An 18,741-nucleotide genomic window follows, 5' to 3' on the forward strand; every position below is an offset into this window, starting at 1 on the left:
ACAGCACCTGTAACTTACCTGTGGCACCTAACAGGTGTTGGCAATAACTAAATCACACTTGCAGCCAGTTGACATGGGTTAAAGTTGACTCAACCTCTGTCCTGTGTCCTTGTGTGTACCACATTGAGCATGGAGAAAAGAAAGAAGACCAAAGAACTGTCTGAGGACTTGAGAATCCAAATTGTGAGGAAGCATGAGCAATCTCAAGGCTACAAGTCCATCTCCAAAGACCTGAAAGTTCCTGTGTCTACGGTGCGCAGTGTCATCAAGAAGTTTAAAGCCCATGGCACTGTGGCTAACCTCCCTAGATGTGGAAGGAAAAGAAAAATTGGCGAGAGATTTCAACGCAAGATTGTGCGGATGGTGGATAAAGAACCTCAACTAACATCCAGAAAAGTTCAAGCTGCCTTGCAGTCCAAGGATACAACAGTGTCAACCCGTACTATCCGTCGGCGTCTGAATGAAAAGGTACTGTATGGTAGGATACCCAGGAAGACCCCACTTCTTACCCCAAGACATAAAAAGCCGAGCTGGAGTTTGCCAAAACTTACCTGAGAGAGCCTAAAATGTTTTGGAAGAATGTTCTCTGGTCAGATGAGACAAAAGTAGAACTTTTTGGGAAGAGCCATCAACATAGAGTTTACAGGAAAAAAGAGGCATTCAAAGAAAAGAACACTGTCCCTACAGTCAAACATGGCGGAGGTTCCCTGATGTTTTGGGGTTGCTTTGCTGCCTCTGGCACTGGACTGCTTGACCGTGTGCATGGCATTATGAAGTCTGAATACTACCAACAAATTTTGCAGCATAATGTAGGGCCCAGTGTGAGAAAACTGGGTCTCCCTCAGAGGTCATGGGTCTTCCAGCAGGACAATGACCCAAAACACACTTCAAAAAGCACTAGAAAATGGTTTGAGAGAAAGCACTGGAGACTACTAAAGTGGCCAGCAATGAGTCCAGACCTGAATGCCATAGAACACCTGTGGAGAGATCTCAAAATGGCAGTTTGCTCCAGGTCCCTGAGATTTGAAGGGTGCCTTCTCCAGTTTGCCAAAGAAGAATGGTCTAAAATTCCAGCGGAGCATTGTAAGAAACTCATTGATGGTTACCGGAAGCGGTTGTTCGCAGTTATTTTGGCTAAAGGTTGTGCAATCAAGTATTAGGCTAAGGGTGCCAATACTTTTGTCTGGGCCATTTTTGGAGTTTTATGTGAAATGATCAATGTTTTGATTTTTGTTTCATTCTCTTGTTTTTTCATTGCAAGCAAAATAAATTATTATTATTATTTATTATTATAGCGCCATTTATTCCATGGCGCTTTACAAGTGAGAAATGAAGATAATACCAAAGAATTTGTGATTGCAATCATTTTCAGGAAGAAACTGAGTATTATCTGCAGATTTGCAGGCGTGCCAATACTTTTGGCCAGCACTGTATATGTCATGTTCAGTTTTGCACCTGTTCAAACTGCCTTTTGGGAGTGCCATCAGTCTTTTTGTCTCCCACCGATCTGACATTTTTGTCAATATCTGGGGGGGTTCTCTAGGCTATCAGAAAGGCACTTACCGTACTTTTAACACTTTAGTTCTTGCTGAAATATCAAACTTACTGGAGTTAAGTTTGTTTTCAGAATTTGTAGCAAATTCTATTTTTTGTTGTGTAGTTTTACATGTCTGCGCTAAAAATTTGTGGTTTTGATATAGTTCTTTAATCTTGTGGTTTCTTGACTTATTGGCAGTAATTCCATGTAATAAAAAACATTCTAGATTTCTGAATAACTGGACTTCCCTTATTGTAACCTAATATATTTTGATATTTGGCTTCCTTTTCTTTCTTTTAGTTGATGATAGTTTTTGTTGAAATGTTTGTTTTTTTTTTTTTTTTAAATCTAGAAAGGAATTTCCGCTAAAGATTTCCAAGACCGAAGACAATATGGACATTTCTGGCAATAAAACAGTCAGCAATTCTTCCACCAAGAGTATAGCAGGCTGAAGCCATTTGTGTGCTGTAATTTAGTAGACTGTGTATACAGGGAAATATATAAATCCAAACTTTTTTTTTTTTTACCTCTTTTATACCAGGTTTTTTTTTTTTAGTTTCCATGTCATTGTATACAGTATACACCATGACATTGTCTATAAGAAGGGAAACGGCCTCATTCATTGCATTTGCTCCTTTTTATGGTGTTTTTAACCCATTTTTCATTCCTATTTAAGGCTGCTTTTACACGTTTTTTTTAACATGCGTCATGAACGTTTTTTTTAATGCAAAAACGGATCCAGTGCAAATGCGTTTTCATTTCAATGCATTTGCAATGGACTCGCGTCAACATGCGTTCACATACGCATAGGTCACCTAGGCAGGCACTGCTTGTTATTGTGACCCAGTTGTGTGAGAGGGTTACTCCACACTTTAGGCGGGCCACTTAGGCAGACATTGCTAATATCGTGACCTGGTGCTATGAGAGATTCTCCACATTTTTAGACAGGTTGCCTTCAGACATTCGCTTAGTGTACACACAGGCTAGGCATGTCACACTCCACTGCCACTCGGGGATCGCTGGTTGGGCGTGTGTTCTGAGTGTGGGTGTGTGCATGGGGTTTTACTTTGGGTTATTGAGTTGCGTAGCCTCTGTGAGGATAACATTGGTTACAGCGACTGTCTCCTTTTCATTTGCATAACCTCTGTGATGTGAACACAGGTTATTGCGACCCTCTATATACCACTGTGTACTGTCAACACAGCCTATTGGGTTTCTATTTACTTTTACCTATAAGCTGCTGTGTGTCCGCTTCATCCTCTGGACTACTAGCAGCGGTATAACATTTCTGCACGGTGGACCCCCGGGATGCAATTTGAGGGAGAAGGTTTCATTTCTTAGTTTCCCTCAATCCGCCAGACCCCCATAACAGTGACTTTTAACAAAAATGAAAACTATGAGTATGAGGACATGGGGCCCCAAGAATTTTCTAATGTGCAGCACATCAGAAATGAAAACGAGTGGCGGCTACTCTGCTCAGACTTTTTTCTGTTTTGGTATGTGTTGATGTTTAGAAGTTAAATAGGAAACTTTTGTATGCGAGTTTAACAAATGTGAAGGCATACATGTTCATTACTGGGGTGATGGTATATGATGGAAGACAGCTACCCGCCAGTCTCTCTGCAAGCGCAGCGCACCATGTGGGTGAACCTGACGCTGTGTGAAGTCAAATTTGCTACAATTGAATAGTGGTGATTGACGATTAAACAATAGGATAAAGTGGATCCTTTTGGAAAAAAAAGTGTGTGAATGAGGGATGGATTTTTCTTTTTTTTTTTTTCCATTCTGCAAGCTTAAAGGGAACCTGTCAGATGCAATATGCAGCCAGAACCACGAGCCATTCTGGGTGTATATTGCTAATCCCTGCGTAACCGTCCCTGTATCTAGTAGCATAGATAAAGAAAGATCTTTAGAAAAAGTGTTTCTAAAGATTATTGATAATATGCTAATGAGTGTGGGACTAGTTGTGAGGGTGTTGCTTCCTCCGACTAGCCACTCTCTTAGCATGTTAGTACACCCACAGGGGCGTGCTAACATGCAGCATCTCCAGTGGTGACGCACGAACCTGTGTCTGCGGTGAACACTGAGCTGAATGCCCCGCAATTCCGGTCCTACGCACTATGAAGCCAGGTATACGTGTCCCGGCTTCAGACAGGTATAGTGCACATGACCGGAAGTGCCGGGATATTCAGCTTATCGTTCACCGCGGAGACAGGTACGCGCATCACCGCTGGTGACGCTTCATTGAATAGCATGTTGCCACGCCCCTGTGGGTGTACTAACATGCTAAGAGGATGGTTAGTCGGGGGAAGTAACGCTCTCACAACTAGTCGCTGGCTTCATTAGCATATTATAAAGAATATTTAGAAATACTTTTTCTAAAGATCTCTTTATGTATGCTACTAAATACAGGGACGGTTAGGCAGGGATTAGCAATATGTACCCAGAACTGCTCATGGTCCTGGGTGCACATTGCACCTGACAGGTTCCCTTTAATAGATATGAAAATAATTGATTGTAAAGGTAACTGTATGTTGTAGTAACAAATAACTAGACATAATTAAGTTCATTGGCCCATAGATAAGATAGTTACTCTCAAGTAACTGATTTTGGTGAAGTCTATGGGCCCCACTGTACCTGTGTGTGAATATGTACAAATTTCAATGGAAAGTGGGATGTTCCATCGGATGCTGTAGCGGAATTATTCTAAAAAAAAAAAAAAGGTCCTATCGTACATGTAATGTAGTGGTGTGTGTGTGTGTGTTTTAATATAATCGCCAAGCTCAGCTTTCTGCAAAATCCAGTGCCATTTCACTCCTCACCTGAGTGACGTCGTCCCCCTTATCCTGCTCACTGTTTGACTAGAAAGGGGCTTGGGAGGAGGCAGGAAAGGTTTTTTTTTTTTTTTTAATTGCCCCCTGTTGGCAATCAACAATTATTGATTGATTTACAGTGTGTGTGTTGTAAAACAGCTGACCTTTGTTGCCTTCTGCCGTTTCCAGCAATGCGCTAGTCCTCTCCTATAGCATGTGATTTCAGTTGTAACCATCAGGCTCGTACAGTGTTTTCTGTATGTAGCAGAAGTTATGTAAAGCTTAGGTTGTCTTATCCTTACATTGAGAAAAGAACTAATAGCTGTGTGAGCCATCAAGAAGGAGCTATAGTCACATGATGGAGAAGAGGAATGACGCAGCGCTATAAACAGCAGAAAACATTGATGGGTTGGTATTTTAACATGCACACACATTACTGAATGCTAACAGTGCAATATCAACTATGGAAAGTCTCTCTAACCATTGCTGTAAGGAAATAAATTAAAAAACACAATTTGGAAATGAACTGAGGGTAATGAACTGGCTTAATTGGAAAAAAAAAACCTTGTCAAAATGAAGAAGCAATTTTTCCTTTTTAATGCATTACCTCTACCAGGGGTGGGGACTTTTCCTGCGGTTCCTGGGCACATTCCCGGGGACCGCAGTGCTTGGGTGGCAGCTGGCCCTTTAAATCCTAATGGTGATGCGAGGACACGCATGCTACTGTGTGCGCATACCATTAGGTCGTTACGTTGCTCAGGGATTACCTTGTGGGCGGGGTAAGCAGCACGAGTTGCCCTTCCCGTCCACAGAAGAACAAGAGGAGCAGCAGCTTACCAGCCTCTCTGCTGCATATGCCTCCCGGACCTGTGAGTCACTCTCTTCCCCCCCACCCCCCATGCTGTGAGGTCGCAACCAAGTGCTGTGTAGCCCCTAGTAGTGTGTGTGTGTGTGTGTGTGTGTGTGTGTGTGTGGCAGCCCTCAATGCTGTGTACCACCTAGTAGTGTGTGTGTGCCAGCCCCCAGTGCTGTAAACACATTAGTGCTGTGTGCCAGCCCCCAGCGCTGTGTAAGCCCCACTGTTGTCCGTGCCCACCTAGTGCTGTCTATGCCCCCTGATGATGTCTCTGATCCCCCAGTACTGTCCGTGACTCCCAGTCCTGTATGCACCACCTAATGCTGTCTGTGCTGCTGCCAGTGCTGTCCATGCCACGGTCAGTGCTGTCTGTGTACCCAGTCTTGTCTGTGCCCCCTCCCCCCCCCCCAGTGTTGTCCGTGCTCTGTACTCCCCAATGCTGTGTGCCATCCCCCAGAAGCTGTGTACTTGCCACTGTTGTCCGTTTCGCCACCAGTGCTGTCCGTGCCCCGCTTGTGCTGTCCGTGCCCCACAGTCATGTATATGCCCCAGCCTCTCCTGTAATGTAATTGCCCCTCCTGTGATGTGTGTACCCCCAGCATCTCCTGTAATTTATGCGCCCCAGTGTCTCCTGTAATGTGTATGCCTCCAGCCTCTCCAGACAGAGACAAACCTGGACAAGCAGTTGTAAGAAACAACATGATCAATATCACTAAACATCACTGCCGCACCAAAGAGAAGTAGATCCAGCCACCATAGTAGGGGTGAGTTAATTGTTTGACCAAATATAGCACGGTAGTTTAAGTTGATAATTGGGTGCAGCCCCCGAAGGTTCGTAGAAAATTCCAAATGGTCCCTGGCGGTAAGAGGTTCCCCTCCCCTGACCTATACCAATATAAATTAATAAACATAATCACTCTTGCTTTAACTCAGTTAGTGTGAATTGATTAATTCCTTGGAGGTACTGGATTGCCTACAGCTCCCCACACAAGAGATCATACACTTTAGATGAGTAATGTTTCGCCAAACCGGCCTCTTGCTGTGGGACTGAAAAACCATCCAGTGTGAGGGTGCACGGCTCCATCTGTAGGGGAATGTTGTCCAATCCATTGTTCTCAGGGGAGAGTGACAAGACTTCTAGCCTTCAACTTCCGAGGAGAAGTCAATCACTGGTTGAACGTCTAGCAGTAAATACTGTTGACAATGAGTAGATTATCATGAAACAAAAATCAGACTGATGTCAAACCCGTGCCTTTCCACTCCCTTTCTTCAGTATAATGTGCTATGACCTTGCTGGATACCGGAGAAAATAATTCATGAAAGTTTGATGAAAGATCAAAGCCCAGGAAAATGCTATTTTCTCTGCATCCAAAAAGTCATCTAGCTTGTTGCCATCTGTATTTTATGTCTACAAGGGGAAAAAACCCTGGCATGCTTCATCCTGTAGTGTTTTTATTTTATTTAAAAAGAAAAAAACTTGAAATCTTGAGATGAGCTTGTTTGTTTAGGGTTCTAATACAGTAAAGCAGTGGTGGGGGGGGAAGATTTTAGGTCAGTTCAGTCTTTGCTATTTCTGTATTTATATAAAGAAATCAGCAACTTGATCCTTAACTTGACCATATTGCAGCAAACCTTAATTTTGCACTTTCAAAGGATTTGTGCTGTGTAGAAGGAGTGGTCTAGTTTGAGAGTCTGTGATTGTAGATTGCTGAATCTTGACATTGTGTGACACGCATACTGTCACGAATCCCCTATATTCTGCTTGCGTGTGGATGGTCATGTGACTGCACGTATGCGATTTGTAGACTTCTGGTCATGTCTACTAGACTCTTCTGCTGCTCTTAACAGTACACAGAGAGGAGCCTGATGAGAATGTAGTCAGCACGTGATATTGAGTATGCAATTCATAATCATGTAACCGCCCACATGTGGTAATTGTGACAGTGTGCATATCCACAACACCAAAACTGACTGCAGACATGTCTTCTTACACTGGCCAAGATTGCAGATTTTTCCTAATGGAGTTTGTGTAATTCTTAAAAACATAGATTAATAAGCCTCTACAGTCTTCGGAGCACGTTAATTACATCTCAAATCTGTTAAATAAAGACTTGTATTCTCCTAAACGAGCATTGTGGAGCGTCTTTCCTTAGAACAGTTGGGTTTTCTTTCCTTTTTATGCAGGACGTTTCCCAATACATCTCTATATGGTCACTATACTGATGCACCCAATTATTTTATTGCCATGAGGAATAACAGAGTAACACATTTGTTTATTTCATGGGGGATAGATTATATTTAAAGGGAACCAAACATCAGGATTTTCGTATATAAAGTAAAGCCAGTGCAGTACTGGCGCTATCAGGCAGATTATCTACATACCTTTAGTGGTCAGCTCGGATGTTTTAGGGTTTCAAATCCAAGAAAGTGAAGTTTAAAAATTCGGCAGCTTTTTGATTGACATAATTGCCGGGTGGGTTATGTACATGATTACTGCCCCTCCACCCCTTGACTCCTCCTGTTCCTCCCTCTTACTGGCTCTATGCTAATTTTTCTTTGCATTAACATGGTATTGAAGTTGGCGCCTGCACATAGCGCTGATCTCCGGCGCCATCTTTCTGAAGCCCACCTTGCCCCCTGCTGTTCTAATCTTCCGACCGAGAGGGTGGTGCATGCACCCTCGTATCCTCTGCTCTCTTGTGACCGCGGGAGTGTGCACGATCACAACAGAAGAGGAGAACAGCTGATTGGAAGAAACCGTGCAGCCCCAAGACACCGTGCCAGCGCCAGGTTGAAGAAGACAGAAGACCAGGATCGTGGAGGGGTGAGAGGGAGTAATAAACAAGGAGTACCTAAGTGTGTCTGTGTATTTCTAATAAAATATTTTTCTCTGTGTGGTGCATTTTTTTTTTTTTTAAAAGAAAAACCCTTTATTAGAGATTCTTAATGGCCAGGTCAAACTTGGTCTGACATTAAAAATCTCAGACTTTATATCAGCTGGTAAAACAAAGCTGGTATTAACCTGTTATTACCCAGCGTGCTACCCACCTCCAGGGCCGCTAGAAGAGTTGGATACAGCACCATCTTCTGGTGCTGTATCCAACTCTTCTATGAAAGCGCCATTTCCTGGGGCGGCTGTGGACTGCAATTTGCAGCAGGGGTGCTCAGAAATTTTGGGCACCCAGTGCTGCGGATTCCAGTCTCCAGCTGCCTAGTTGATGTTTAATTCCCTTTTAACCCCTTCACGACCGCGGGCAGTAAAATTACGTCCTATTTTAACGTGACTTAACGACCAGGGACGTAATTTTACGGCCTAAAGTTCATTTGATTGCCGTGGCCATAGCAACGGCTTTCAAATGATGTCCCCTGCTGTTTCTTACAGCAGGGGACCTTTGCTTCACCCCGGGGGGGGGGGGGGGGGTGGCATCGCCACCCCCCATCGACGATCGATGTGATTGGCTGTTCAAATCTGAACCGCCAACCACATCTTTCGCACTGATTTCGGTAAAAATAATGCCGGAATTAGTGCGATACCATGAGATCCGGTTATGATGTGCTGTAGCAGGTACAGCAGATCGTAGGTGGATCTCAAACATGCCGCCCCCAGCCCCTGCAGCACTGATTGGAGCGATCGTGCTATGACGCGCAATCGCTCCAATCAGTGTGCAGTGGGGCGGTCTAATCTGCCGGTGGCCGCCCTCCCCAGGCCTGTGCTGGTCTGGGGACCCTCCCCCAACATGTCTGCAGCGTGCAGCACTGGCTGGTACTAGTGGTACCACGCCACCGCTGCTGCTGCTGTTACGTCACGGAGCAGGAGCGGTGAGTATTGTGCTCACCTTGCAGCCCCTGAGCGCTCTTGTGATTGCTCCTGCGCGCTTCCGTAATGGCCCCTGCTCGTGCCCCCCCTGCGATCTGCCCCCCCCCGACATCCCGATCTGCCCCCCGACATCCCAATCTGCCGGCCTCCCCCATCTCTATTCTGCAGCTCCTCCGGTATCTCCCTCCTCCTATGCTCTCCCCCTCCCCCTCTGCTCTCCCCCTCTGCTGTCCGCCCCCCCTCTGCTGTCCCCCCCCCCCCCCCCGACGTCCTCTTACCTGTCTTCACCGGCCGATCACATCTGCCTCCATCGCTGGGTCCTTCTTCCTGGGTCTTCTGCTGAGCTGTCCAACTTCCTGCCTGCTGCTGCTGTAAAGCTTGTTCCTCCTGCTAATCCTCTGGGTACTGTGAGTATAACTTTTTTTTTTTTTTTTTTTTTCCTCTATCCCCTGTCCATTTTTACACCTCGTGCGTCCCGCCGAGCGCTGATCAGGGATGCAGATAACGTATCGGCATCCCTGCTCAATTTTTGGCGTGACTTTTTTTTCCGTATCCCCGATGCTTTTTGTCACGCCAAAAATTGAGCAGGGATGCCGATCCGTTATGTGCATCCCTGATCAGCGCTCGGCGGGACGCACTGACTGATGCGATACAAAAAGCGTCAGGGATACGGAAAAAAAAGTGTCGCATCTGTCCGTGCATCCCGCTGAGCGCGGATCAGCATCCCTGCTCAATTTTTGGCGTGACTTTTTTTTTTTTTATGTATCCCCAGCGCTTTTTGTATCTCATCCGACCGTGCCTCCTGCAGCGGCCGATCAGTGCACTGCGTCTGTGCGTTTGAAAAGTCAAATTGCGTTCCTTGTCTTCTGAGCCCCGCCATGCGCCCAAACAATTGATTTCCACCACATATGAGGTATCTGCGTACTCGGGAAAAATTGCACAATACGTTTTATGGTGCATTTTTTCCTGATACCGTTGTAAAAAGAAAAAAAAAAAGCTACCTTGTTGCTGCAAAAATTTAAAAATAAATAAATAATTTTCACGGTTCAACGTTATCAACTTTCAGTGGAGCCCCTGGGGGTACAAGGGGCTCACTAAACATCTAGATAAATTCCTTGAGGGGTCTAGTTCCAAAATGGGGTAATTTGTGGGGGAGCTCCACTGTTTAGGCACCATAGGGGGGGGGGTCTAAAAACGTGACATGGCGTCCGCTAATGATTCCAACCAATTTTGCTGTCAAATGGTGCCCTTCTCTTCTGAGCCACGCCATGCGCCCAACAATTACTTTCCACCACATGTGAGGTATCTGCGTACTCAGGAGAAATTGCACAATACGTTTTATGGTGCATTTTTTCCTGATGCCCTTGTGAAAAAAAAGCTACCTGGTTCAAGTAACAGTTCTGTGGTAAAACAAAAGAAAATTGTATTCATGGCTCAACATTATCGACTTCTGTGGAGCCCTTTGGGGCTCACCAAACATCTAGATAAACTCCTTGAGGGGTCTAGTTTCCAAAATGGGGTCACTTGTGGGGGAGCTCCATTGTTTAGGCACCTCAGGGGGTCTCCAAACGTGACATGGTATCCGCTAATGATTCAAACAAATTTTGCTGTCAAATGGTGCTCCTTGTCTTCTGAGCCCCGCCATGCGCCCAAACAATTACTTTCCACCACATATGAGGTATCGTCGTACTCAGGAAAAAATGCACTATAAATTTCATGGTGCATTTTTTCCTGATACCCTTGTGGAAAAAAAAGCTACTTAGTTGAAGCAACAGTTTTGTGGTAAAAAAAAAAATAAATTTTCACAGCTCAACGTTATAAACTTCTGTGAAGCCCCCAGGTGTTCAAAGTGCTCACCAAACATCTAGAAAAATTATTTGAGGGCTCTAGTTTCCAAAATGGGGTCACTTGTGGGGGAGCTCCTCCATTGTTTAGGCACCTCAGGGGGTCTTCAAACCTGACATGGCGTCCACTAATGAGTGCAGCTAATTTTGCGTTCAAAAATTCAAATGGCGCTCCTACCCTCTCGAGCTCTGCCGTGTGCCCAAACATTTGATTTCCACCACATGAGGTATCTGCGTACTCAGGAGAAAATGGACAATACATATGTTGCATTTTTTCCCGATACCCTTGTGAAAAAAAAGCTACCTAGTTGAAGCAACAGTTTTGTGGTAAAAAATTTTTTTTTTCTTTTCACGACTCAACGTTATAAACTTCTGTGAAGCCCCCAGGTGTTCAAAGTGCTCACCAAACATCTAGAAAAATTATTTGAGGGCTCTAGTTTCCAAAATGGGGTCACTTGTGGGGGAGCTCCATTGTTTAGGCACCTCAGGGGGTCTTCAAACCCGACATGGCGTCCGCTAATGAGTGCAGCTAATTTTGCGTTCAAAAATTCAAATGGCGCTCCTTGCCTTTTGACCTCTGCCGTGCACCCAAACAATTGATTTTTACCCCATATGGGGTATCAGCGTACTCAGGAGAAAATGCACAATAAATTGTAGGGTGCACTTTCTCTTTTCTCCCTTGTAAAAATTTAAATTTTATGGCTAAAGTAACTTTTTTGTGTTAAGTAAAATTTTCATTTTTTTCTTCCACATTGCTTTGGTTCCTGTGAAGCACCTAAAGGGTTAATAAACTTCTTGGATGTGGTTTTGAGCAGTGAGGGGTGCAGTTTTTAGAATGGTGTCACTTTTGGGTATTTTCTGTCACCTCGGCCTCTCAAAGTCACTTCAAATGTGATGTGATGTCCCTAAAAAAATTATTTTGTAAATTTTGTTGGAAAAATTAGAAATTGCTGATGAACTTTGACCCCTTCTAACTTCCTAACCAAAAAAAAATTTTTTTCGAAAATTGCGCTGATGTAAAGTAGACAAGTGGGAAATGTTATTTCGGAACTATTTTGTGTGACATATCTCTCAGATTTATGGGCATAAACTTTCAAAGTTTGAAAATTGCGAAATTTTCAAAATTTTCGCACAATTTCCTAAATTTTCACAAATAAACGCAAAAAATATCGGCCTAAATTTACCACTGACATGAAGTACAATATGTCACGAAAAAACAGTCTCAGAATCGCCAGGATCCGTTGAAGCGTTCCAGAGTTATTACCTGTCAAAGTGACACTGGTCAGAATTGCAAAAAATGGCCCGGTCATTAGGGTGTTTTAGTGGCCGGGGTGAAGGGGTTAAAAGCACAGACAAGTCTGTAGAGGTGACAGATCATCCTTATCACCTATCTGGAGGTCTATGGTAGCATTATTAGAAGGTTCTTGGTTTTGCACTATGTATGTAGGCAGTTGCCGGTGATGCTTGCCATTTATTGCCATGCCTTTTACCCCACCCAGGAGAGATCAGTGGTGGGGTTGGGCATTATTTTGGACCAGGTCTCTGTTGCCAGGAGTCTTTTCTTGTCCTTTATTGGTATCTTCATAGAACAACTGGTGCCAATATCTCTGGATCAGAGGCTTCAGCTCTCTGCAGGGACAATGGCACAGCGAGATTCGTCAGCACATTGGCACGTCTTGTCAGTGTACGGCAGCTGCTGTAACATGTCAGGCTCAAAGTAATAATAAATATGAGTCTTATTCTATCCCACGGTATTTTGTGGGCTTTTCTGGTTACAGATGTATCAGACCTGTGTTCAGATTGACTCAGTTACTGATCTTACAGGAAGGACTTGTATGGCAGATCAATGAGTTAATAATTTGATCTCATTACAAAGAATCTCATTATGTATTAATGATCTTTCCCTGCTGCAGCAGTTTCTGTTCCCCATTTATCTAATATGGAATATAAATCCAGTCCCCCGCACGAGACTTCTGCTTTGTCTCCTATAAAGGCAATTTGTTGTTGGGAAAAGACCTAATGTTTGGTGTGTTTTTTTTTTTTTTGTTTAATTTAAAAAGACTTGCAACTTTCCCATTGGCCATTGTGGCTATTTTAGGCCATGTGCGCACTTTGTGTTTTAAGCTGCACCGTGTCTATGACAAACTGCATGCTTTTGCTTCCCCAGCAAAGACTATGAAAAATCAGAATTTCCATGCGCACGTTGCAGTTCTTTGTCAGCGTTTTGTTTGACAAATATTTGTCAATATTTGACAAAAAAGCAGCATGTTACTACTTCATTGCATTTTGTCAACATTTTCCACCCATTGACTTCTCAATCTGAAAACGCAATGTCCAGATTACTGCCAAAATGCATGCAGTTTGACCACGTTTTGTTTTTTTTGGTCCAACTCCACTGTTTACCTTTGTCAAGTCTACCAGAGGGTGCATTTGTGTTGTCAAACCAGAACGCAGCGTGTGCACATAGCCTTCGACGTGTACTTTCCTGTCTTTTCAGGAAGAGTTTTCAGCCGGCTTCATGTCATGATTACAATGCCAGGTATAGCCAGCCGTAACCATGAGATAGCTGTTGGGCTGACATGGCCGACAGATTGGCATGTTTCAACCATTTCCCGTACACAAGAGCTCTCAGCCGAGCGCCTGTGTTCACCTCGGCTGCCTACTTACCTCTGGCAGTCAGATATTGGACATCTCTCCCGACCATTAGTCAGCCGCCGCACCCATACACCGATTCTTGGCTGAACCCATTGATGTCGGCAGGTGCAGCTGACCATATTCTGTGTATGGGGCCTTAACACCTCTATATACCACTGATAACAGGATCCACCATTCACAACAGTGGCTGTCACTGCTTCCCCTTCCTTCACAATGACTATGGATTTTTCAATATAAATAGGTAGGGTCAGATGTTCACTGCGGATTCAGTCCACAGCACGACATTGGAATCTATAAAGACCCCAGTGGCCAGTGTAAAAATTTTGAAATATGTTTGCCAATTTTTTCCTGATATCCCAACCATTATTAAAAAAAAACAAAAACAAAATTTAGTCTTGGCCCAGTTTTTATGACAATATAATAAATCACACTGCTGTAAAATCATTCTAAAGGCGGCTTTTTCAGATGTCTGTGCACAGACCAGAATGCACAGACTGACCGACTGCGGCTCTCCCAACCAAAGCATGACCCTTTCATATATTTCTATGAAGCTCAGGCTCTGGTCAGGAGAGTGGTGGCCTATCTGTTGCATTGCGGGGCTGTGCACGTAAGAGTGCACGCACACTGATGTATTGGTAGTGTGTAACACAGCTGAGTGCGACTTGTATTAGAGGATAGCACACGGTCCAGTTTTATACTAGGGGGCAGGGCCGATATGCAACTTTTGTTCTTATGCCAATGCAGCAAGAGCAAAAAAATGGCATGCAGCAATTGGCAGTGCATATTGGAGCATGCGCACTCATACAAGTCTTTGGGTGAGTGTGCAACATCGGACTACACTGATGTTATCCAAGTGCAGTGCCATATACGCAGAGACAGACAGACAATGGAGAAGATGGAGAAAATCTCTCCTCCGACCTGTGCTCTGATTCTTGCATGCAATAGAATCAAATTACAGTAGATGATACTCAGACCATGCTCTCAGCAGTCAGACGTGATATGCTGACATTCTGCTCAGATACTCTTGCAATTGGCTGCTATATACCACGGTGACACCGGCCGCCTAAGTGTCATTTTCTCCTCATCCGTGTTTCAGCAGGTATTCCTATATGTAACCCCATGCCCCCCCCTTCCCCCTCAAAAAAAAAAAGCAATGGAAGTCTAGCAAGCTTCTAGCAAATGTACAGCGAGAAACGTACAGCACTGGGATCTCATCAGGGTGTGCTGTTTGATGTCTTTATGGTCCCATAGGCCTGAGTGAGTTTGATCCATGACTTGGCTCAAAATCTGACGTCTCCATTATTTTATAATTTTTATGAACACTTGTTCTTCAAAAGAATGGACGTATAAGCAGCCACTTTGACTATAATAGATGCATTTTATCTGGGAAGAAATGTGATATTAATTGTAAGGGGTCCCTCCAATTCTAAAGTTATCACTTATCCACTGGATAAATAAGTTGGGAAAAACCCATACCACCCAAGATCCAGTTGGGCAATCCCAAATTTGGCCAGCTGTCCACCAGTGTCGGGGGCGTATGACCCAACTGCAACAGTATCTGTGTTCCCAGGACACAGTTATCTCTGCTTACTCCACCGTTCAGTCGTGGTAGTGACTGAAGGACAGGACGGCAAGGATTTTCCAGTCATATGATATTTCTAACTCATGTGACAGGCAGCGGAGATCAGCTCGGAAGAGAAGCAATGCCTCCATACAGGTGGGATTCTCGTGTGAGGCGAGCACTGGGGGCATCTTACCATGGGCACCCAATACAAAGAACTATGTAAAAGTTAGGGTACTGGCTCAGGGAAAAATAGAAAGCTAAAAACAACACATGATAAAATTTGGGAATAAATGAATAGCCTTGTTTCTTGAAAAAAAAATAAAAAAATCTACAAAGGTAGATACTCAGCATCTCACCATCTCATGATGGTTTCACATAGAAAATGCACTCTGTAAATCAAATAACTGATTTTTCATGTTGAACAAACACTTGAATTGCTTTGATTAGTCCGATCCTGAAAGACCCTCAATCATGCAAAAGCCCCCTGTAGTGTAGAAATGCCTTGCTCGGCAGACAGCATACAGCTCCAAAAAGTGAGAAGGGAGCAGCACTTGCCATATGCACTAAAGTCATTCTGGGGATATCCGGTGGAGAGTGTACAACAGGTGCACAGTAAAACCGGGCAATGGCAGTTTCGCGCTGGCCTGTACTTCAAGTTCAAATGCAGGCTAGTGTGAAATGGCCATTGTTTGGTTTTGTTTTTTTTCCTGTACTCCTGTAGTACCCTCTCCCCCGAGTATCCCCAGAATTACATTATTATGGATTTGGAATAAAAACTTTTTACTGCATATGGTGAATGCCGCTTCCTTCACACTTTTTGGATATGTTTTTACTTTCTCCCTCATTGGGATCTAGAAGCAGAGCACCACATGTTATGTTAGCCACAGGAGTTCGCTGTAAGGTATAGTGCGCTGATTAATTCCAAGATAGTGTCGATTTTTTTCCTCTGTATTTGGACAATAGAAGTGTACAGCTACTGTCTTGAGTGCGCATACCAAGTGGGTCCCATGGATTCAATAGAAATGATAGGCTATCCCTATGCTTCCTGCTGAATCTATACTCCGGCCTGTAGGCGCACTCAGACAGGACTGTAGATCCATAAAAGCCATACGATTAGCCAAGTCTTTGTGTTGCATCCATATTCTGCCAAGTTGTGCCCTTCTTGAGGGTTGGGTCTATTATGCTCTCTATGAAGAGGGGGGTGGGGGGGTGGGGGGGTCTCAGGCGCTAAACCCCCACCGATCTGAAAGTAATCACTCTGTGCCAGGCAAAATTTGTTCTGTTCCTTGAAAATGGAGTGTAAAGTTCTTACCTGCATGGAGGCTACAGTGTTGTGTATCAGTGTCAATCACATCATTCATTATCTCATCTCTGTCCAGGAACCTAAAACGGTAACTGTTTGGGGCTGAGCTTTTCTGATCCCAATGTGCTGGGGGCATAACTTTCTTTTGATTCCTGCCAGAGCAGAGTATTTTTTCTTTCCTAAGGTTCTCAGTTACTATTTACAACATGGAAAATTATAGCTTCATGCAAAGCAAGGTACAAAAAAAAAAAAAGGTACTCACCAGTACTGATCTATCCTGTCAAGTTGCTAAAATTCCATCTTGATATTTCTAGGCTAACCTGTCTTCTGCCCACCTATATTGCTGTCATAGGAGTCACCCTTCTCCCCCTGACCCGATTTCCAGGATTTTTAAACATTAGTTAAAATCCAATACTGACAGGACCATTTACATCTCAAAAAATTGGTCTCTCCACCTCATTGTTTATTAATTGATCTGTATTGTTTGTGTTTTTCAGGTTGTCCTTTTATTCCGGCCATTCCTCTTTCTCCATGTACTGCATGCTCTTCCTAGCAGTAAGTATATTTTAGGTTTCTTATCACTGTGCAGTGTCATGTACATCTGTTACAATATGGGGCACATTAAGGGCTTATGCGCACGTTGCATAATAGCATGCATTTACGCTGCGTATTGCACTGCAGCATATATGCATGCGTCCCCTGCACAATCTATGTAGATTGTGCATGAGACGTGTGCACATTGCTTTTATGAACTTAGCAATTTGGGTGCTAAAATTTTGACCCAAATCCGTGCGTTCATAAAATGAGCATGTCAATTATTCTGTGCGCTATGGATGCAGCTCCCACTCTGTCTATGGTGGGGGCAGCAGCCATAGCGCATGAAATCGGATTAAAAAAAAAACAACAAAAAACTACATTCATTACGCAGTCTTTCTGCAGCGATTGGATGCACAGATGTGCTGTCAAATCGCTGCAGAATATTCTGCAGTTACGTGCACATGAGCACTAAATTAGGTATCAAGTAGCTATACAAGCTTGTGTGCTCATTATAAGGGTAGGGCCAGAGGCAGTGAATTACAGCAGATGTTTGTTGTTTTTTTTTTATTGCAAAACTGGCACAACATTTTGCAGGTGAAGCAGTTTCCGCAGTGTTAGTACTCGCTCATCACTAGTAGTACCGTGCTCAGGTGCCCTTTACTTGTAACGAACAGTTGATGCTCAGATGAGTGGACCTTGAGTACACTGGATATCAATTGAGAACTAGCGCATTATTTTTCAGGAAGATTTCCAGGACAAATGCACCAGTTCCCCAGTGATTTCCATTATACTCGAGTACGCGAGTCGCGCCCATCCAAGCGTTCGACTGCTTGTTACGTTTATCTTTAAATTAGTAGAGAAATAAACTCCATTTTTGCTTGTGTCACAGACCGGGACTGTTAAAGGGAACCAACCTGCAGGATGTTTATATATAAAGTAAAGCCAGTGCTATACTGGTGCTAGGATGCTGAATGTAAGCATAGTTTTTGGCCAGAGATTGAATATTTTATTATAGAAATATGTGAAAGTAAAGTTCCAGCAATGCACTGCTATTTGATTGACAGGTGCAGCAGAAAGGAATGTGGGGTCTTGCGATCTATTCCCGCCCCTATCTGTCTGCCTGCGCTGGATTTAACCTCTGACTGACAGGGGGAGGAAGGCTAGGCAGGCGGGAATAGATAGCCAAACCCACCTATATATTCCTGCCCCTGTTGCATCTGTCAATCAAATAGCAGTGCATTGCTGGAACTTTACTTTCACATTTCTGAAATAAAACATCCAATCTCTGAACAAAAACTATGCTTACATTCAGCATCCTAGTGCCAGTATAGCACTGGCTTTACTTTATATAGGAATATCCTGCTAGTTGGTTCCCTTTAAAACCGCTCCATGAAAAAGACCCCAACATAGTCCTTTTCTCCTGGAGAAAAGGGGGCCAGCACAATCTGCACTTTTTATATGATGCATGCCAATTTCAAATTCACAGATTTATTCCAACTGCACTAAATACAAAATGAGATCTTTCAAAGAATTGATCAATAATTTGCTAGTCACCCCTGCCAACGTCACAGCAAATCTCAATAGGGGGGTCCTAACCTATATTATGTATTTCATGTGCCATGCGGCCTCCTAGATGAATTTAAAAGCAGAACCATATTGGAGCATATACCTGTAACCTGTATATAGCCGCTTCCATGATGCAAAAAGATGCAACTGTGGATAAAAGGCAGCCCAGGTCACAGCGTGCGCAGCAGACGCCACACATACCAGGACAATGTCAGAACGGACCTTCTCCAAGCTAAACCAACGACCATA

General features: G+C 43.8%; 1 protein-coding gene across 3 annotated transcripts in view; it reads left to right on the plus strand.

Moving 5' to 3' along the window:
- PLPP1 (phospholipid phosphatase 1) overlaps positions 1 to 18,741 on the plus strand; it is a 139,980-nt gene that overhangs the window by 116,386 nt on the left and 4,853 nt on the right. For all 3 annotated transcript variants that reach the window (XM_075326537.1, XM_075326545.1, XM_075326550.1), the window contains exon 4: positions 16,887 to 16,944. In XM_075326537.1, the coding sequence (XP_075182652.1) occupies positions 16,887 to 16,944 (58 nt within the window). The remainder of the gene's footprint in view (positions 1 to 16,886; positions 16,945 to 18,741) is intronic.

Source organism: Anomaloglossus baeobatrachus, chromosome 1 (assembly GCF_048569485.1).
Source record: "Anomaloglossus baeobatrachus isolate aAnoBae1 chromosome 1, aAnoBae1.hap1, whole genome shotgun sequence".
Classification (NCBI taxonomy): Eukaryota; Metazoa; Chordata; class Amphibia; order Anura; family Aromobatidae; genus Anomaloglossus; species Anomaloglossus baeobatrachus.